Source organism: Pseudopodoces humilis, chromosome 21 (assembly GCF_049639895.1).
Source record: "Pseudopodoces humilis isolate 2021_Gansu_Grassland_sample_001 chromosome 21, ASM4963989v1, whole genome shotgun sequence".
Taxonomy (NCBI): Eukaryota; Metazoa; Chordata; class Aves; order Passeriformes; family Paridae; genus Pseudopodoces; species Pseudopodoces humilis.
This window is the reverse complement of record NC_142220.1, coordinates 8,612,393-8,627,442: the sequence shown is the minus strand read 5'-3', so window position 1 is coordinate 8,627,442 and position 15,050 is coordinate 8,612,393. Positions and strand designations below refer to the sequence as shown.

General features: G+C 40.0%; 1 protein-coding gene across 2 annotated transcripts in view; it reads right to left on the bottom strand.

Moving 5' to 3' along the window:
* Positions 1 to 15,050, bottom strand: part of TBCD (tubulin folding cofactor D) — a 115,167-nt gene that overhangs the window by 88,698 nt on the left and 11,419 nt on the right. For both annotated transcript variants that reach the window (XM_005526819.3, XM_014255891.2), the window contains exons 8-13: positions 9,504 to 9,549; positions 6,768 to 6,900; positions 5,496 to 5,650; positions 4,653 to 4,713; positions 4,095 to 4,169; positions 974 to 1,068 (exon numbers count right to left, since the gene is read on the bottom strand). In XM_005526819.3, the coding sequence (XP_005526876.2) occupies positions 974 to 1,068; positions 4,095 to 4,169; positions 4,653 to 4,713; positions 5,496 to 5,650; positions 6,768 to 6,900; positions 9,504 to 9,549 (565 nt within the window). The remainder of the gene's footprint in view (positions 1 to 973; positions 1,069 to 4,094; positions 4,170 to 4,652; positions 4,714 to 5,495; positions 5,651 to 6,767; positions 6,901 to 9,503; positions 9,550 to 15,050) is intronic.

Sequence of the window (15,050 nt, the reverse complement as noted above, 5' to 3'; positions counted from 1 at the left end):
AGTTTTTTAACTGTTTCACCTTTATCATGCAAGGGCAAAAGTAATGGAAAAAGGGAAACCAACTAAAGGCTCACTGCACAACTTTCTCACGTGCAGCACATGCATAATGGACATGAACTCTTTCCATGGAGACAGAGTAATAAACTGTATTAAATGACACATTTTACAGCACATCTTCAAACTAGAAAAGATTTAGCACCCCTATTTACTAGTCTGAAACACCAGCTTTGAAACATTTTTTAGATTTAGCGTTCAAATCCTCTATTCAACACAGGAGCACCAGATGGGATCCAAAGAACATTCTAGAACAGGACACTGCTGTAAAAGCACCCAAAGGTGAATGCTGACTGCTACACTGTGCTTTTGTCATTCCCACTGTGTATGGCATTGACCGAAAATGCATTCATATCTCTGTAATATTCAATGTATGTTGTTAACTACAGAACACACAAAGAAACAATTTCTCTGCCCTGTTCTTTCTCTTTCCGTCCTGCTATTTCAAAAACCCATTTAAAACATAAACAGTTCATGTATAAATTACATGAAACTGGCCTTTGAAATTTAACCATAAACAAACAGAAGAAGCTACTAGCTTTAAAGTGCAAGTTAGTCATCAATTATTTAATATAGTCTGCTTAAATAATGACACTGACACAATATGGAGACATGCAGAATTGTTTTATACAACTGTACAAAGGAAGATGGGAGGGAAGAAGAAAGAAGAAAACCCCAAGAAATTAATTCCATTTTGGAAAGAAATATTTATTAAGTGTAAAAAAAGGCACACCCAAGCCAATGCTTTAGACAGAAGTACTTAAATATCCCCATGGGCAAATGTTTTACTGCAGAACTCAGTACTTCAGTCATCATCCAGCACACACACATCAGCAAATCCCAGTCTATTGCCACACATTTGGTGCCTAATAGTATAAATTGTTATTTCATGAACTTATATTCAGCAAATACAACTCACCATCTGAAATTCGGGAAGGGAGCAGCAATCCTCTCCTGCCCAGCTCAGCCAGGGCCAGGCACCCACCGTGCCACGCGTTGTCTGTTTCCTGGAAACTAATATCAGATCAAGAAGTTTTGTTAAAACTGGCCTTCCCTCTCAATATTTCATTTCTTATGGTGAATTCCTAACATTTTAAAGACCTCTAACCCAAACCAGTGTGTTCTTACTGTGTTATTGATGCCACTAGACTTGTAAAATAGAATGACAGGTTGAACATGTTTTTCTTCCCATTTATGCAACATAAATACTGCTATAAATACAGTTAAATAAGCAAAAACCTCATTTATGACTATAAATGTAATTCAATACAGAAGATTCAATACCTGAAACTCATACAGAAAAGGAAAACAACTTTCTAGTACATGGGCAAGAGATCCAGATTTACAGAACCTACCCAAAATAACTAATGAGTTTAGTGCCAAATGCAGCCCTTAACTTGCAAAAGAGGCTCAAGTGGCAATTCCTGGCAAACCCATTACAAGAGTTTATGAAGTAAGCAAATAGTGGTTTTTATCCACCTTTACAAAAGATAAATCGGAGAAACTTGCAGTGAACACAGCAAAAAAACCCAAATGGTAAATAATTTTTAGTGGGCTGGCAGATAATGGAGTGAAAAGAGGAAAGGTGGCATGCTGCAGGATTAAATCTGAACAGAGTTCATCTTGTATTACATTGGAGGTAGGGAATAAAAAGCTGGACAGCCAGGCTAGGTTGTTATCAAAGCTCCATCTCCCCCACCACCATCTCTGACATGGCCTGAGAGCAGGTGCTCAGCCTAAGAAAAGCAGGAAGGACCATCCCCTTCTTGCCCTCCTGGCTTTGGCAATCACGGAGACAGCTCAAGCTGAGGCTGGACCTGGATTCATTATTTAATAACCTCTGAAGGGACTCTCTTCCATTAATTTGAATAATCCGTTTTTGAACTCTCTTTACACTTTTACATGGCTCCCATAACATGCCGTGGCAATGACTTCCACTGGTTAATTATAATTGCGTGGAAATGCACTTCCTGCTGCTTCCCTGCTCTGGCACCAGGGAGAGAGTGAATCGTAAACAGCGCTCGCTCTCCCTCCTTCTGGCCTGTTTACACTGGAGATACAGCAAATCCCATCCCTCCGCTTTTCCTTCCCACTTGTAAAAAGCCCCATCAGTTAAACCACTTTTCAGTGATTTAGTTTTATCTCTTCCTTTCCTAATGATTTCCAACATTACATTTGTCTTGTTTTCCCTGCCAGCTGCTGAGCACTCCCCTGACACACTCTGACAGATGAGTGGCTTCATGGGTTTGACAGTGAGCAGCATTTTGCCCCAAGTACATCAGTTTGCATGCATTAGACATTATATTTTGTATGACATTTACTGTCTTATTACTTCACTTGGGCTCCTGCAACACTTTTCTTTCTGTCACTTTTAGCTCTCACTACATTAAATCAACTTTAAACATCAGCTGGTTTCCTCAGCCCCTCATTCCCCTTTTTTCCAGGATTGTTTATGTGTATGTTGAACAACACAAGGCTCATACCCAAGTGGAACTGTGCTGACAATCTCACTACACTGAGACAAATCATCACTTATTTTTTCCCTGACTCTTGTCTTTTGATATGTCTACATATAACAAATCCTTTCTTTTTATCCCCAGAGGTGTAACAGAGTGCCTGTGATGAGCAACTGATTTATTCCTATTTTGGTCACTAGCTATTTAGTGCACAGAATCCAACAGAGGTTCTCTCTGTCCTTGCCTACGTTGTTCCCACGTGTTTCTGAAGAAAGCAGGTCACTCAATTACTACTTGAATTACTCATCCCTGTGACTTGAAAAACAAGGAAAGAAAACACAGTGAGTATAGGTCTTTGAAGCTCCGGGGATAATTGAGATCAGCAGCACCTCTTAAATTAATCACAGTAACACAGTGGAGGGATCATCTAAGTGGATACTTTCCTTGCAAGTCTTTCAGACTTTATACCTCCTTTTTTTCTAACGTGTTATCCTTTGAGCTGGCATCCTTAATTTGTACTCACAATCAACGTGCAAATATTTTTTAAAACTAAGGACGTCTGAGAGACAAACTGCACATGACCAGCATTTATTGCCAATAAAGAAACTCCTTTTGTTATTGGCTTGCTCTAAACCACTGGTTTAGATTTCAGGTACTCAATGCAGGTGTGATGAGCAATTTGGTATTAAACAAAAGCACGTGATACTTGTTTAATGATTTTGTCCTTAACGTGCTCTACATGAATGCAAAGCCATGACATCCAAAGTTAAAGTGCACCAAAAGAACATCCCACAGCTCTGTGTGCCCCAACTGGAGTTTCCAGCAGCCCCACATCCTGTCTGACACAGCCAAGAGCAGAACCCTTAGCCAGAGTTAAAGAACCAGCACATTGCAACACTCTACAAAATACTACAAACTCTGGCAGATCATGGAGAAGTTTGCAGACAAACAGCACACTTTTTGTTCAGAAAATATTCTCAGCATCCACAAGATGCTATGGCAAAGAAGTACTTACAGTTTAACTGTGTGAATAATATCACTCTACTCTAAACCTGCCACCTGAGGTTTGAGTTTGCTTCTAGTAACAAAAAAACTAGAGGGCAATCACATCCACACCATTCCCAAGTGCATAAATCTCTATTATATCCTATTTATTCCTCACTCTCCCTACATGTTTCAGCCTCCCCTCACACAGAGATTGAGTCTCACCTCTGGTGAACCTCAGAACATCATTTCCAGTTCTATTGGGTTTCTAAGGATGGACACTACACTCAAGACATGAGTCTTGAGCACACCAGGAATCTCTAAATTAGCAAGTTACTGAGCATTCTTTTATCTTTCTTAAGTTCAGCTTCAGTCCTTGCACATTATCTTAGTATGGGGTCAAGAGGATGGATCAGAAATAATTTATTTATTGAATACCTTTAACCCATCTGTGTCTTCAAAGGTTTTGAAGTCTGGGAGAAGAACAGCAAGAAAATTTATAGATTTTTAGATTCAGACTTTTTTTCTTCCTAACTGTTGTCCCCCCATTCCACAAGCAGACATTTTAGACGTGTGTAATGTGTAAAATAAGATTTTTACCTAAAACAGTCCAACAGAGACCCAATCACATCATCTGCTAATTCTTTTGGAAGTCTTCCAGTTATTCTACCAATTCTACAGAAGAAGAAGAAAAAAAAGGCATACAATGGATCATTAGTACTATTTATTATTGATTTAAATTATAGAAAAAAAATTAGTCACTGGAATCTTCCTGACTTCAAGGAAGTCCTAAGACTGGTACCCTTAAACAACATTCTCAAACTTTAAAAAAAACTACAAAGCAATGAACCTCCCACAGAAATGCATTTTAAAAGAGAAAGAGGAAAAAAGCATTTTGAAGCAATGTTTCTTTGCACCCTTCAAATCTTGTCCCACCCAGAATGACTATTTCCAAATCCATCTGAAATTACCTGAAAACTGACCTGAGCTTTCACCAGCTAAAGAGAGAAATGTGTCTGTGCACCCACCCACCACAGGCTGTGCAAAAGCCTTTTGCAGTAACAGCAAATATTGGCAATACACCCAAATTATCAATCATGGATCACACTGTATTTCTGTACTGTTTACAGCTTACCAGAGCCACCACACCAAACTCACCCTTTGGCTGCAGACCACCTGACGATGGTGTCTTTGTCTTTCAGGCCAACCAACAATTGTTCTGCAAATAATTTTATTTAAAAAAAAAAAAACAGATTATTTTTATTTAACAAGAGAAAAATTTCTTAAGATGTTCAAAATTCATTTGCCTCTCTGTATAAAAATCTTTGCACCTACATTTATTCCATTTGTTATACAAGTATGACTTAAAAAAGAAGAAATATGTCAGAACTGTTTATGAAAAAAGAGATTGAAATTTTAAGTGCTGTAAAACATTCAAAATGGAGGTCATGGTGCTTTTTGTAGAGGTTCATTAGATTATTCAGTTATGAAAGTCTTCTGATGCAATTTTTGCCAGTTTATTTACAGAATATCCATTAGTCAGCTAGCAGAGGACATGCTGTACAACTGCATATTAAGAAACAAATGCTGTTCCTTTGATACTAGCACAGTCTAAATATTAAACAATAATTCTTTAGCTTTCATGTGACTTATTTTTTTGTTGTGTATTCCATTATAAATTTGAATTCACCCTTCCATCAGGGCATCTCTTTTATGTAACTGGATAAAACTGGTAAAACATATTTCAGTATGTTTATACCTCCACAGCCATTTCCACAATAAATGTTCCAGTATTGAGTTTCTGATGGAGATGCGGAAATCCAAACCATTTCACAAAACACCATCTATTTTAGTCAGCTGCACAGACTGAAGTTTTAGAGTCTCTCCAGCTGCTCACACTAGCACAGATACCCACATGACTTTTTTAGCCCCAAGCAGATCGTTTTCCAACATATGTTTCATTTGCAGCATTGCAACGATTTCTCTCCAGCTTTAACACACCTACAACGTTTTCAATCTCTCCTGGAATGTCATATTCCTCATCATCATCATCATCATCACCAGCTTCATCAGCAGCAACTTCTCTCTTTTGGTTCTGCACAGCTGCCCCTTGAGCCTGCAGGTTGGCAGCCAGAGACCGACGGCCACGCTGGTACCTGCACAGCAAACACACACTTCAGTGATTTCTGTGATTGAACTTCCAGCTGCCACAAAGTCTGCCTGCCACCTTCCTGCCCCTCCCAGGGCACAGCTCTCCAGTTATTTAGTGGCTGCTTTAAAGGAAAGGGAGAAATATCTCATTCTCCCTGTTCCTGACCCAGTTGTCTATTTTCCAAAGTGAGAAGAGCCAGACTATTCAAATAGTTCCTTTTCATTATCCCTCTCTTTCCTGTTTCACTATAACCTATTTTCCACTGCTAACAACAAAGAGAGACAAAATTCCCATGCCCCAAAAGTCTCTCCAAAAACTAAAAAAAATAAATAATTAAAAAAAATTAATAAAATCAGCTTATTAAAAATTGCTTTTTAAATCTCAAAGCCAGCTTAGTACTTTCTGACCAAGCTGTACTCGAATATTTAGCCCGTGGTGCAGATGCATTCTTACAAAAGATAGACTTTACATGCTAAACTGACTTTTGCCATTGGGCAAGGTACACTCTCCACCTAAAAAGAATTTTCTATGCCTAAGGATGTTCTCAAAAGCCGGTAAAATAAATACAATAAAAATAGTCACCAAGGGAGCCTGCAATTTTAAAATATCAGTGCGAGAAATCTAAAAAAGAGTTTGCCCTCTGGCAGTACGTAAAACCAGACACCAAAACCTGACTAATATGCAAAACCAGAGCGGGATTGCAAACCACTTTTCCCCTGTGAACTTTCTATCGAATCAGGGTAGGACCAGGTAATGGAAAAAGTTATGTTCACTCTTACAAAATTGTACTAAATCAGCTTCAGGAACAAAGGTCGCCATCTTCCCATATTTAGTGAGTTATGCATTATATAGGAACAGGCTTCTGCTTGTGCAATGTGCAAAGTCAGATTTGGCTTCTCCCAGCACTCACTTATGTACCAAAATTGAAAAAAAAACCACAGGAAACTAAATGCAGTGGAAGAATCCTCCTTTTTCCAAATAATGCAAATGGAGAGTATGTTCATTCCCACAGGGATTTCTTTTTCTTTAAGGGAAGGTTAAGAGGTGCAGAAAGCAAATGTATGGATTTATATATTTGTAGTGGGTTTTGTGATTTTGGATTTTCCTTTTTTTAAACTGACCTCCACTTTGCTACTTTTGGTTTCACAAAAGTCAGTCCAAGTCGCTGGACCAGTTTCATGCCCAGCTTGCGCAGAACCATCTGATTGCTTTCTGACAGCTTGCAGTTATCAAGACACTCGAGAACAGTAGCAGCTGTAAAAGAAAACAAACACACCAGAAAAACTGCTTTTAAAAACACCTTGGTATGAACATCTTAAAGTTTAGAACATTTTTTAGGAGATTTATATTTTTAAAGGCATTACTGAAATACAAATGCCCAATTACCTACTTTGTAGTGGATGACACTGGTCAAATAGTGGCAATATCCTTCACTGCCCAGGCAGGGGAGATGGCTTTAAGATTACTTTTGACTATGAAAATTATAATCTACATTCTCAGAGGGTTTATGCCTCTGATTCTCACTGGAAGCAACACACCCAAATGTCTTTCAGGGTCTGAGAATTTTCAGCAATCTAACAGAACCAGAAGCTAGAAAATGTAATTCATTTACTCAGAAGTTTTTCTGCACACTGCAGAAGCTTTCCCTTTCTTCATTTCGGCAGCATCAAATCCTGACACCAAAATTTTTATGATGATGGATGTCCAGAAACATTTAGACATGAGAAATACTGTGGATGTGTAAACAATCAGCCATGAAACCTCTCATTTGGGCACATCAAAGGCAACGAAGTTATTTGTCCGGCAAGTTAAAAAAACACAGAGAAAGGAGAATCTTGGGTTAATGAGGATAAAGTTTCAGGATTCAAAATTTTCACAAGGAAGCCATGTATGTTACAAATAAAAAAGCCCTTCTGCAGTCTCATTAGGGTGAAAATAATTCTTCAGAAGCTGACCATTAGCTAATGAAGACTAATGACTCAGGTTTTGAAAGAGCCACCGTGCTTCAGATGGAACCACAGCAACCAAATGCTCTGCAACCTCCTTCCCCAGTCTCATATCAGGGGGTTCAAAATACAGAGAGATCAAAGAAAACACAATTATTTCAAAGTCTGAGACTGTAAGACACAACTTACAAATCTCCTCAAGCCTTTAAAAGGACTGGTGATGCATCTTGATGTACTCAAATACAAATGAAACAATCCATGCAGACAACAAGCCAGTGATGATTATTATTACTTCAATACCTTCCAGCAACCTGGATATTTTGCAGTTAGAAAAGTCCAAGAGACTGATAGTTTATGAGGAAGAAGCTGCAGAAACATCATCATTCTCAGACAGAAAATAAATTAAGAATATATAAATAAAGGCCTCTTCCAAGTTCTGCCAGCTCTTGAATCACAAAAATATCTACAGACCCATGTAAATTACTCCAGGGCTAGTGTTTGTTTTTAATTCAACTTCTATGTCACAAGTGACTTCAAACAGGATCTTGCTTTGACATTTGCCTATTTTTTTTTCCTATTTCATCCTCAGATCTGCTATAATTAAAAATCTTAGATACTTTCTGTCTCTCACATTTTCTTTTCTGAACAGTTCCCATCTAAATATCTGCTTCTCAGCTGTGAGCATTCTAGATTTTCTACAGCAAATTCACTCATTGATATGCCCCTGATTTTTCTCTTATTACCAGACTCATAACTACTTACTACTCTTTCTATGCCATGAGCCAGAGCTTCTGATTTTACCAGCAAGGTTAATGCTGTGAGCTCAATATGCTGTTTCCACACTGATTATTCTGCTATACAGTGTTATTTTCTAAATTCTGTCATTTTCTGTTACACTGTAATTTTCCCAGCCTGTTTATTTTTCTGCTTCTCTGGCACCTTCCCCAGTGGATTCTGCTATTCCTGTGCAATGGCATTCCCAGTATTTGCACCTGTGTCATTCCATGCTGTTTGTCTTCACTATCTTATCTCCATCATTACCCATCTCTCAGGCACTTTCTAAGGAAGTGTCTGGATCTCAGCCTTAGGAACTGGGAGAATGAGACTCCAGCACCAGAAAAATAAATATCTTCTTCTAAGGGCCAAAATAATTCCATGAGTGAAAGCACAAACAATCTAAAGTGAGTTTATATCCCTGCTTGGTTCCTGTGAATGGCACAAATCCCATTTCTGGTACTTGGATAAGCTCCACAAAACTGAGAGGTCTCCTGTAGTGCTTTGGGATTAGCCATCATCTTTCCCTGCCTCCCTTTATTGCTATCAATAAGGTCCAAGATCACATTGCAGTCTGATCGTATTTCAAGATTCACCCCAAGAAAAACATAATTCCAAAATGCAGGTACACTATTCAGAAATCTCCATACTCTCTTTTTTCTCTTTTTGGCTTCCTGTCTATCCCAAAGTGCACCCAGTATAATCTCTTTTCACTAAAAAACTTCTCTTATTCCAACATTATCCCAACATGAGTCCAGCTGCGTCCTGTACACAGTTGGTTCTTAAAACTTGGGTTTTCTTAAATATGTACAAAACCAGTTTAGGCTCAACTGAATTTCAAACGAATATTTTCCACATATAACACTTTCTGTGTTCTGTGTTCAGCTCCTGTATTACAGCAATGGCCAGTGTGATGTCCTGCCAAATCCTCTGATGTGCTGTTCTAACACAACATTCCCTGGTGGCATCTGCTCCTCCCTCACAGTCATTTCTGCTTCTCCTCCCCTCATTTTCCCTGCTTTATCACTGCCCTGTGGATTTCACTCCTCACAGTACCACTTGTCACCAGGTTCATTTTCCTTTCCTTTTTCTACTGCAATGGCTTGAAAATCAGAACCCAGGCTATGACAAACTTACCGTATGGTAAACAGTCTTCTCTCTTGCCATGTTTAAACAGCTGTGCCTACAATGAAAATAGGGAACACAGACATGAGAATACAGAGATTCTATAACACAATATATCAAGCACTTAGCTCTAAAATATTTTTAATGTTCTTACAGTGAAGTGTAGTGTTTGCTGATTTAAATAGCATGAAAAGAAGAGTCTCAGGGTGCAGTTCTTGCTAACTGCTCAGGGGACTGAGGTGGCCAAAAAACACTCAAGAGAAAATGGAAAAAAAACCAAACCAAAACAAAACAGAAAAAATGAGAAAAAGAAAAGGTCATCAGTTTTGGGCCAGCTCAGGTCCCTGACCCATCAAGCTCAGTGCTGGGTCACAGGAGCTCAGTGTGCTGCAACCACAGCTTGTGAGAGACAAAACCACCTACAGACACATGCTAATACTCCTCCAGCAGGCCAGCTGCAATTGCTGTGCCCAGGGAATTTTATCTGCAGCTAAATATCCCAGTGAGATTAAACCCCAGCACTGCAGCGAGACAAAGGGACTATTAACACCTGACAGAACACGTTACACATTAAAAGCTTCCTCAGCTCCCCATGCATCAAAACTCTGGCCAGGCACTTGTTTGTCTTTGCTCTGGCACCCACCAGAGCAAAATCTTCCTCAATAAATATGCCTGGGAGTTAAAGAAGAACAGACTTCCCCTAAAAAGAGGTACTTTCTCACACATACCAAACACACACACATGCCTCCCGCGCTGCAGGCGTGGCTGCGAGCAGCAGAGGCAAGAAAAACACCTTGGGGCTGTGTGCCCAGCCTGTTTTGGTTTGTTACTAAATTGCATGTCAGGCTCCTAAATTAACACTGCTGATCAGCTCCACTTCAAGCTGTATATGGGAATTTTATACTGTATATCAAAGTATCTGAGATTTTAATCCAGGCAAATGTGAGGGCTCCTTAAAAATGACGTTTATAAAGCAGCAATGCAATAGAATGACTTCAGGCCCAGCCAACAGAAATAAATATCACTTTAAATGTATAAATTGGTACAGCTTTTAGCAATATCTGAAGTCAGTGTTAAAAACAGTACAAAAATTTCTCACTGACATACCAACAAAACTCTGCTTGTACGAAAAAGTCAAAAAAAATACATCAGAGGACCTTTGAATCTTTGGTATAACAAACCTAGAGCTCCTTTAAAATTTTTCTATCTTTGTTGAAACCTGCAGAAACTCATTTCATCACTTTGTGCCTGTGTTCTGCTTCAAAACCCCATCACCCATTTCTCCACACACCTTCCTGTGGATGCTGGAGACACAGCAGCATCCTTGCATCGTCACAATTCCTTCCCTGCATCCTCACAACTCCTTCTCCCTTCTGTCTAACTTAACAACAAACACTGTTTTTAAGGCACACACAGGCTACCTCCAAAATATTATTATTATTATATTCAAGAATATTGGAACAAAGCACAGTGTAATTCCTCCAGCATATATAATGTAACAAACAGCTTTTTAACAGATCCTTGGGAATACTCCTGGACAAACACCTTCGGATGTGTGCCCTCAGCACACTGCTGGGGAGGTGGAACAGAATCCTCAAAACACCAACCCATTTTCAGTCTGTAGTTCCTAAATTCTGGCACCTTTCTCCAAGCTTCTCCATGTGTTTTCACACCCTTGAGTCCAAATCTGAATTAAGTTCTGACTCCTCAGGAACAACACAACTGGAAGGTGCCACCTCTGAGATGTGGAAAGGAATCAACCAACACACAAGCAGGAAATGAAAAAAATTCAAATACTGCACAGTATTTTTATTGTATTCTTTTCCTCACACACCTATGAATCAGTTTAGAACAGCAACCTCGGCAGATTCCATTTCACAACCACTTCTATTATTTTCTGAACAAAAAAGTGAAACACATCATGTCCCTACAGCAGTTTCACTAAAACTTAAATAATAAACTATTTTCAACACACAACATCTACTCCTACTACAGGGATTTATAATTTACATTTTGTAATAAAATCATTGTGGCAACAGTTATACATCAACTGAGATTTGGATTAAGGAATTTTATCAATATGAATTTTTAGGGGAAGTAAAAATTGCCTGAAGAACACCATAGCTAATCAATAAAAAATATTTATTTGAATTAATAACGAAACACTTTTTAAAGGGCCGTAATATTAACTTGACTTTTGATCAATAAAATATGTTACCCACAGCTGGAAATGCCAAATGTCTGAATGGGAAGAAGGCTCTTTCTGCACCCACTGAGGTGCACTGGGGGTCAGATACAACCTTGGAGCAGTTCTACAAGTGATACATTGGGTATTTCTCTGTATCAGAGAAGTTTAATAGCCATTTTTAAAATAAATTTTACAGAAGTAAATAAGTAACAGCCAAACTGTTGAGAACTACTCTTCAAATACTCAACACAGCAGGAAATACAGTGTCTGGGGTTTTTATCTGAGTGTGGAGAAGACAAGAAGTTTGCTATCTATTTATGAGTCAAAGCATGCAAAAGCATCCCCAAATCCAAATCCCTAAAACTTTTGAGTGTAATAGATACATTTTTCCCAAAGGAAATATAAGAACACTTTAACCAATGCTGCTTTTGGGAAAGCAGAAAAAATATTTTCTTTCAGCACACGCTACAAACAGTCAGGCACGTACAGCAAAGTTACTCCTTCAGAAAAATTCTGTAAACCTGGAGCTTACAGGAGTCATACTAAAAAAGAAATGCCCATGATACATAAAATAAAATAATGAGAAAAAAAAAAAATCAGCAAAAAGGGCAAATCACCATTACAGTACCCAGCTTAAACTTCCTGCCTTGAAGGAAGAAAAATATCCAAGGCACACCATTTCCAAAAATCTGATACAAACAAAGTAATTAATAAGCTTGGTTTGCCACCTGCACAGGCATTTTGGTGTCAGCAGTGCTGAGCACGAGGAGCCTGCCTGTCGGAGCATCCCGGCAGTCGCAGTTACGCCACGGGCTCCTCGCCTAACGAGGACACAGAGCACACACCAACCTACCCAACCTGCTGAACTGTTGAAAAGTATGTGACTCCCTCTCTTATAAATAATTAAGCCACCTACAAATTAGAGAAAATCAGTGGTGTGCAAGCAATGACGACTGTCAAGTCTGGTTCTGCTTTAGAAACAGCACAGGGCAAGGCAAACAAAGCCCAGTTTCTTAATAATCCCAGTAGAGACACCACACCTGCTAATTGTCTGCATAACCCACTTTGGGCCCGACCTGCAGCAGATCTATCAGTCGGGATCATCTCCAGGACTTGTTCCCCAAGCTACACAAATCACCATGAGGGGTGGCCTGGCTGGTGGGGAGTGAGTGGATCTTCCTGCCGAGCAGGAGACGCCAGTCTGGATCTACCCTCTGGTTGTAACCAAGAGGAGGACTGGGAGGATAATTCCAGCCTCGTTGGGAAGAGCAGGAAATGATCTCTTGCGCTGCTCTGGAGCACCCCCTGGTAGCCACACAACACCCCGGGAATGCCACCAACCATCCCTGCCTCCCGGCCAGGGGCAGGGAGAGAGAACATGCTGGCAGAACTGCAGTTCACTTGGAAAGAGGGAATATTTAATGCATTCTACATGCAGCTGATGGTAAAATGGGTTAGCTGAAGGCCTTGTTCCTACTGTGCCTCCACACAAGCAGCATTCCTGCTGTGGGCCACACGTGCTTGGGTGTTGAGCATCAACATGACACGAACGCTGACAGACACCAACACAGTGATGGCAGCTTTCATGTGATCCCTGTTATTTATCAGCTGAACATCTGAAATGTTTAGACTAACACACGGAGAGCTGACAGAGTATTTCCTTTCCATCTTGAGATTACTAAAACCCACGGATTTTAAATACTCAGAAGGAAAAAAAAATTAGCAGCTTGAGATCTACGCTCTAACAAGAAAAATAAACAGCTTTATGATAACAGAACTTCTGAACCTTGAATGAACCACAAAACTTCATGTGAGAAGAGAAAAACCCAGCAGTATCAGACAAGGCCACATTAGAAGAAATACTCTGTGACAGTCAGGAGAGAAACAGGATGAGCAGAAAGCAGTCAGTGCCCTTGGCACCTGCAGACATAAGAACATTTTTATCTCTCACCAACACTGCTTTTCCTGAACCTTTATCAGCAAACCACTAAGCAACAAGCCCCTTTTGAAAAAAATAGCGCCAATAGACAATCCTAATACAGCCAATTCTTTGAGAATGCAAAAAATACAGAGACTTGGGAAACATTCTATTTGGAAATATTCTATTTTTGTGCCTCTGGGTCTGAAAGAATGGAGTTAGAGAGTTCTTTCTTCCCTGGAGCCAAATTTACATAAGCATGTAGCTATTGCTAAATAACCTTTGCATTAGAGACAGCTCAGGGAAATGCCTCGTTCTTAAGACTCTCGAGTTTCATCAGATCACTGTGTAGGGCGTTTTATTTTTTTTAATTATTACTCACACTTGTATACTGAATCACTTATAAAACAAATAAGGTTTAATAAGTTTCAATGCCCAAGGCTACCTCAACGTGATGACATCTCTGTCACGCAAGAACTGGGAGTGCTGCGCCCTGCAGCAATAACTAAAAAGCTGTTTGATATAATGGCAGGTTTAAAAGCAAACCTCCAGACCAAGAGAATTTAAAATGCAGATTCTTGAAACAGGCTAGAAGTTTCCTTCAAGTAAACAAATGTTATAAAGAAGTAGCAATTTCTTAATAATCCAGCATTTTCAGTCCTTCAAACACCAAAGAACAGGAGCACAAGAACGAATTAAATGCCATAGCAAAACATAGGTTTGAAGCAAGGAGGGCAGTTTGGAACACTGAATTGGAAATGGTGTCAGCAGAGGTGCCTGCTGGTGCCCCCCATTGGGAAATGGCGAGTTACTGAGGACAGGTGGAAGGGAGCAGAGAGCCAAAGGCCCCAGTGCAATTACAATATGCAACGCCGGCTGCGTGTTCCGACAGGAGCCGCGGAACGGCCGGACTCGTTCTGCACAGAACGCTGAGTGAGATGAAACAGCAGCACACACCTGATCAGCCAGGCTCACGGCCACGAAGAGGAAGATCAAAGTGCAGCCACGGCCAACTACTCACTGCGTCCCTGACTTGCAGTTTCAGTTCATTGAAATGCAGGAGTTTCGTGTCTTTTCCGAGCAATTTTTCCACGTCAGCCTCGCTCGGAGCCGTTCAGTAAATGCAGACCATGAGAGGCACAAAGCCCACCCTGTTCAGGGTAGCCCCACTCCGCTTCGATGTGGAGAGACTTTTTATTCCCACTCTGGCAGGTTACATCATTCCCAAAACCTGTCACAAGCCCAAAACCCACCTTGCTGTACTGACCAGAAACTGAAAAATGGTCTTTTTTCTCCTGCTTGCTCAGAGAGATGGCCAAGCAGCTGCTGTTTGACTCTTAAAGTAACAAAGTGCTGGAGGAATCAAAGGGCAAAGAATTCTAAGCTTGTTGCCACAACTTTCAGTTGCTCCTCATGATGATGTGCTCTGCATTACACATTTAGTGGTTACATG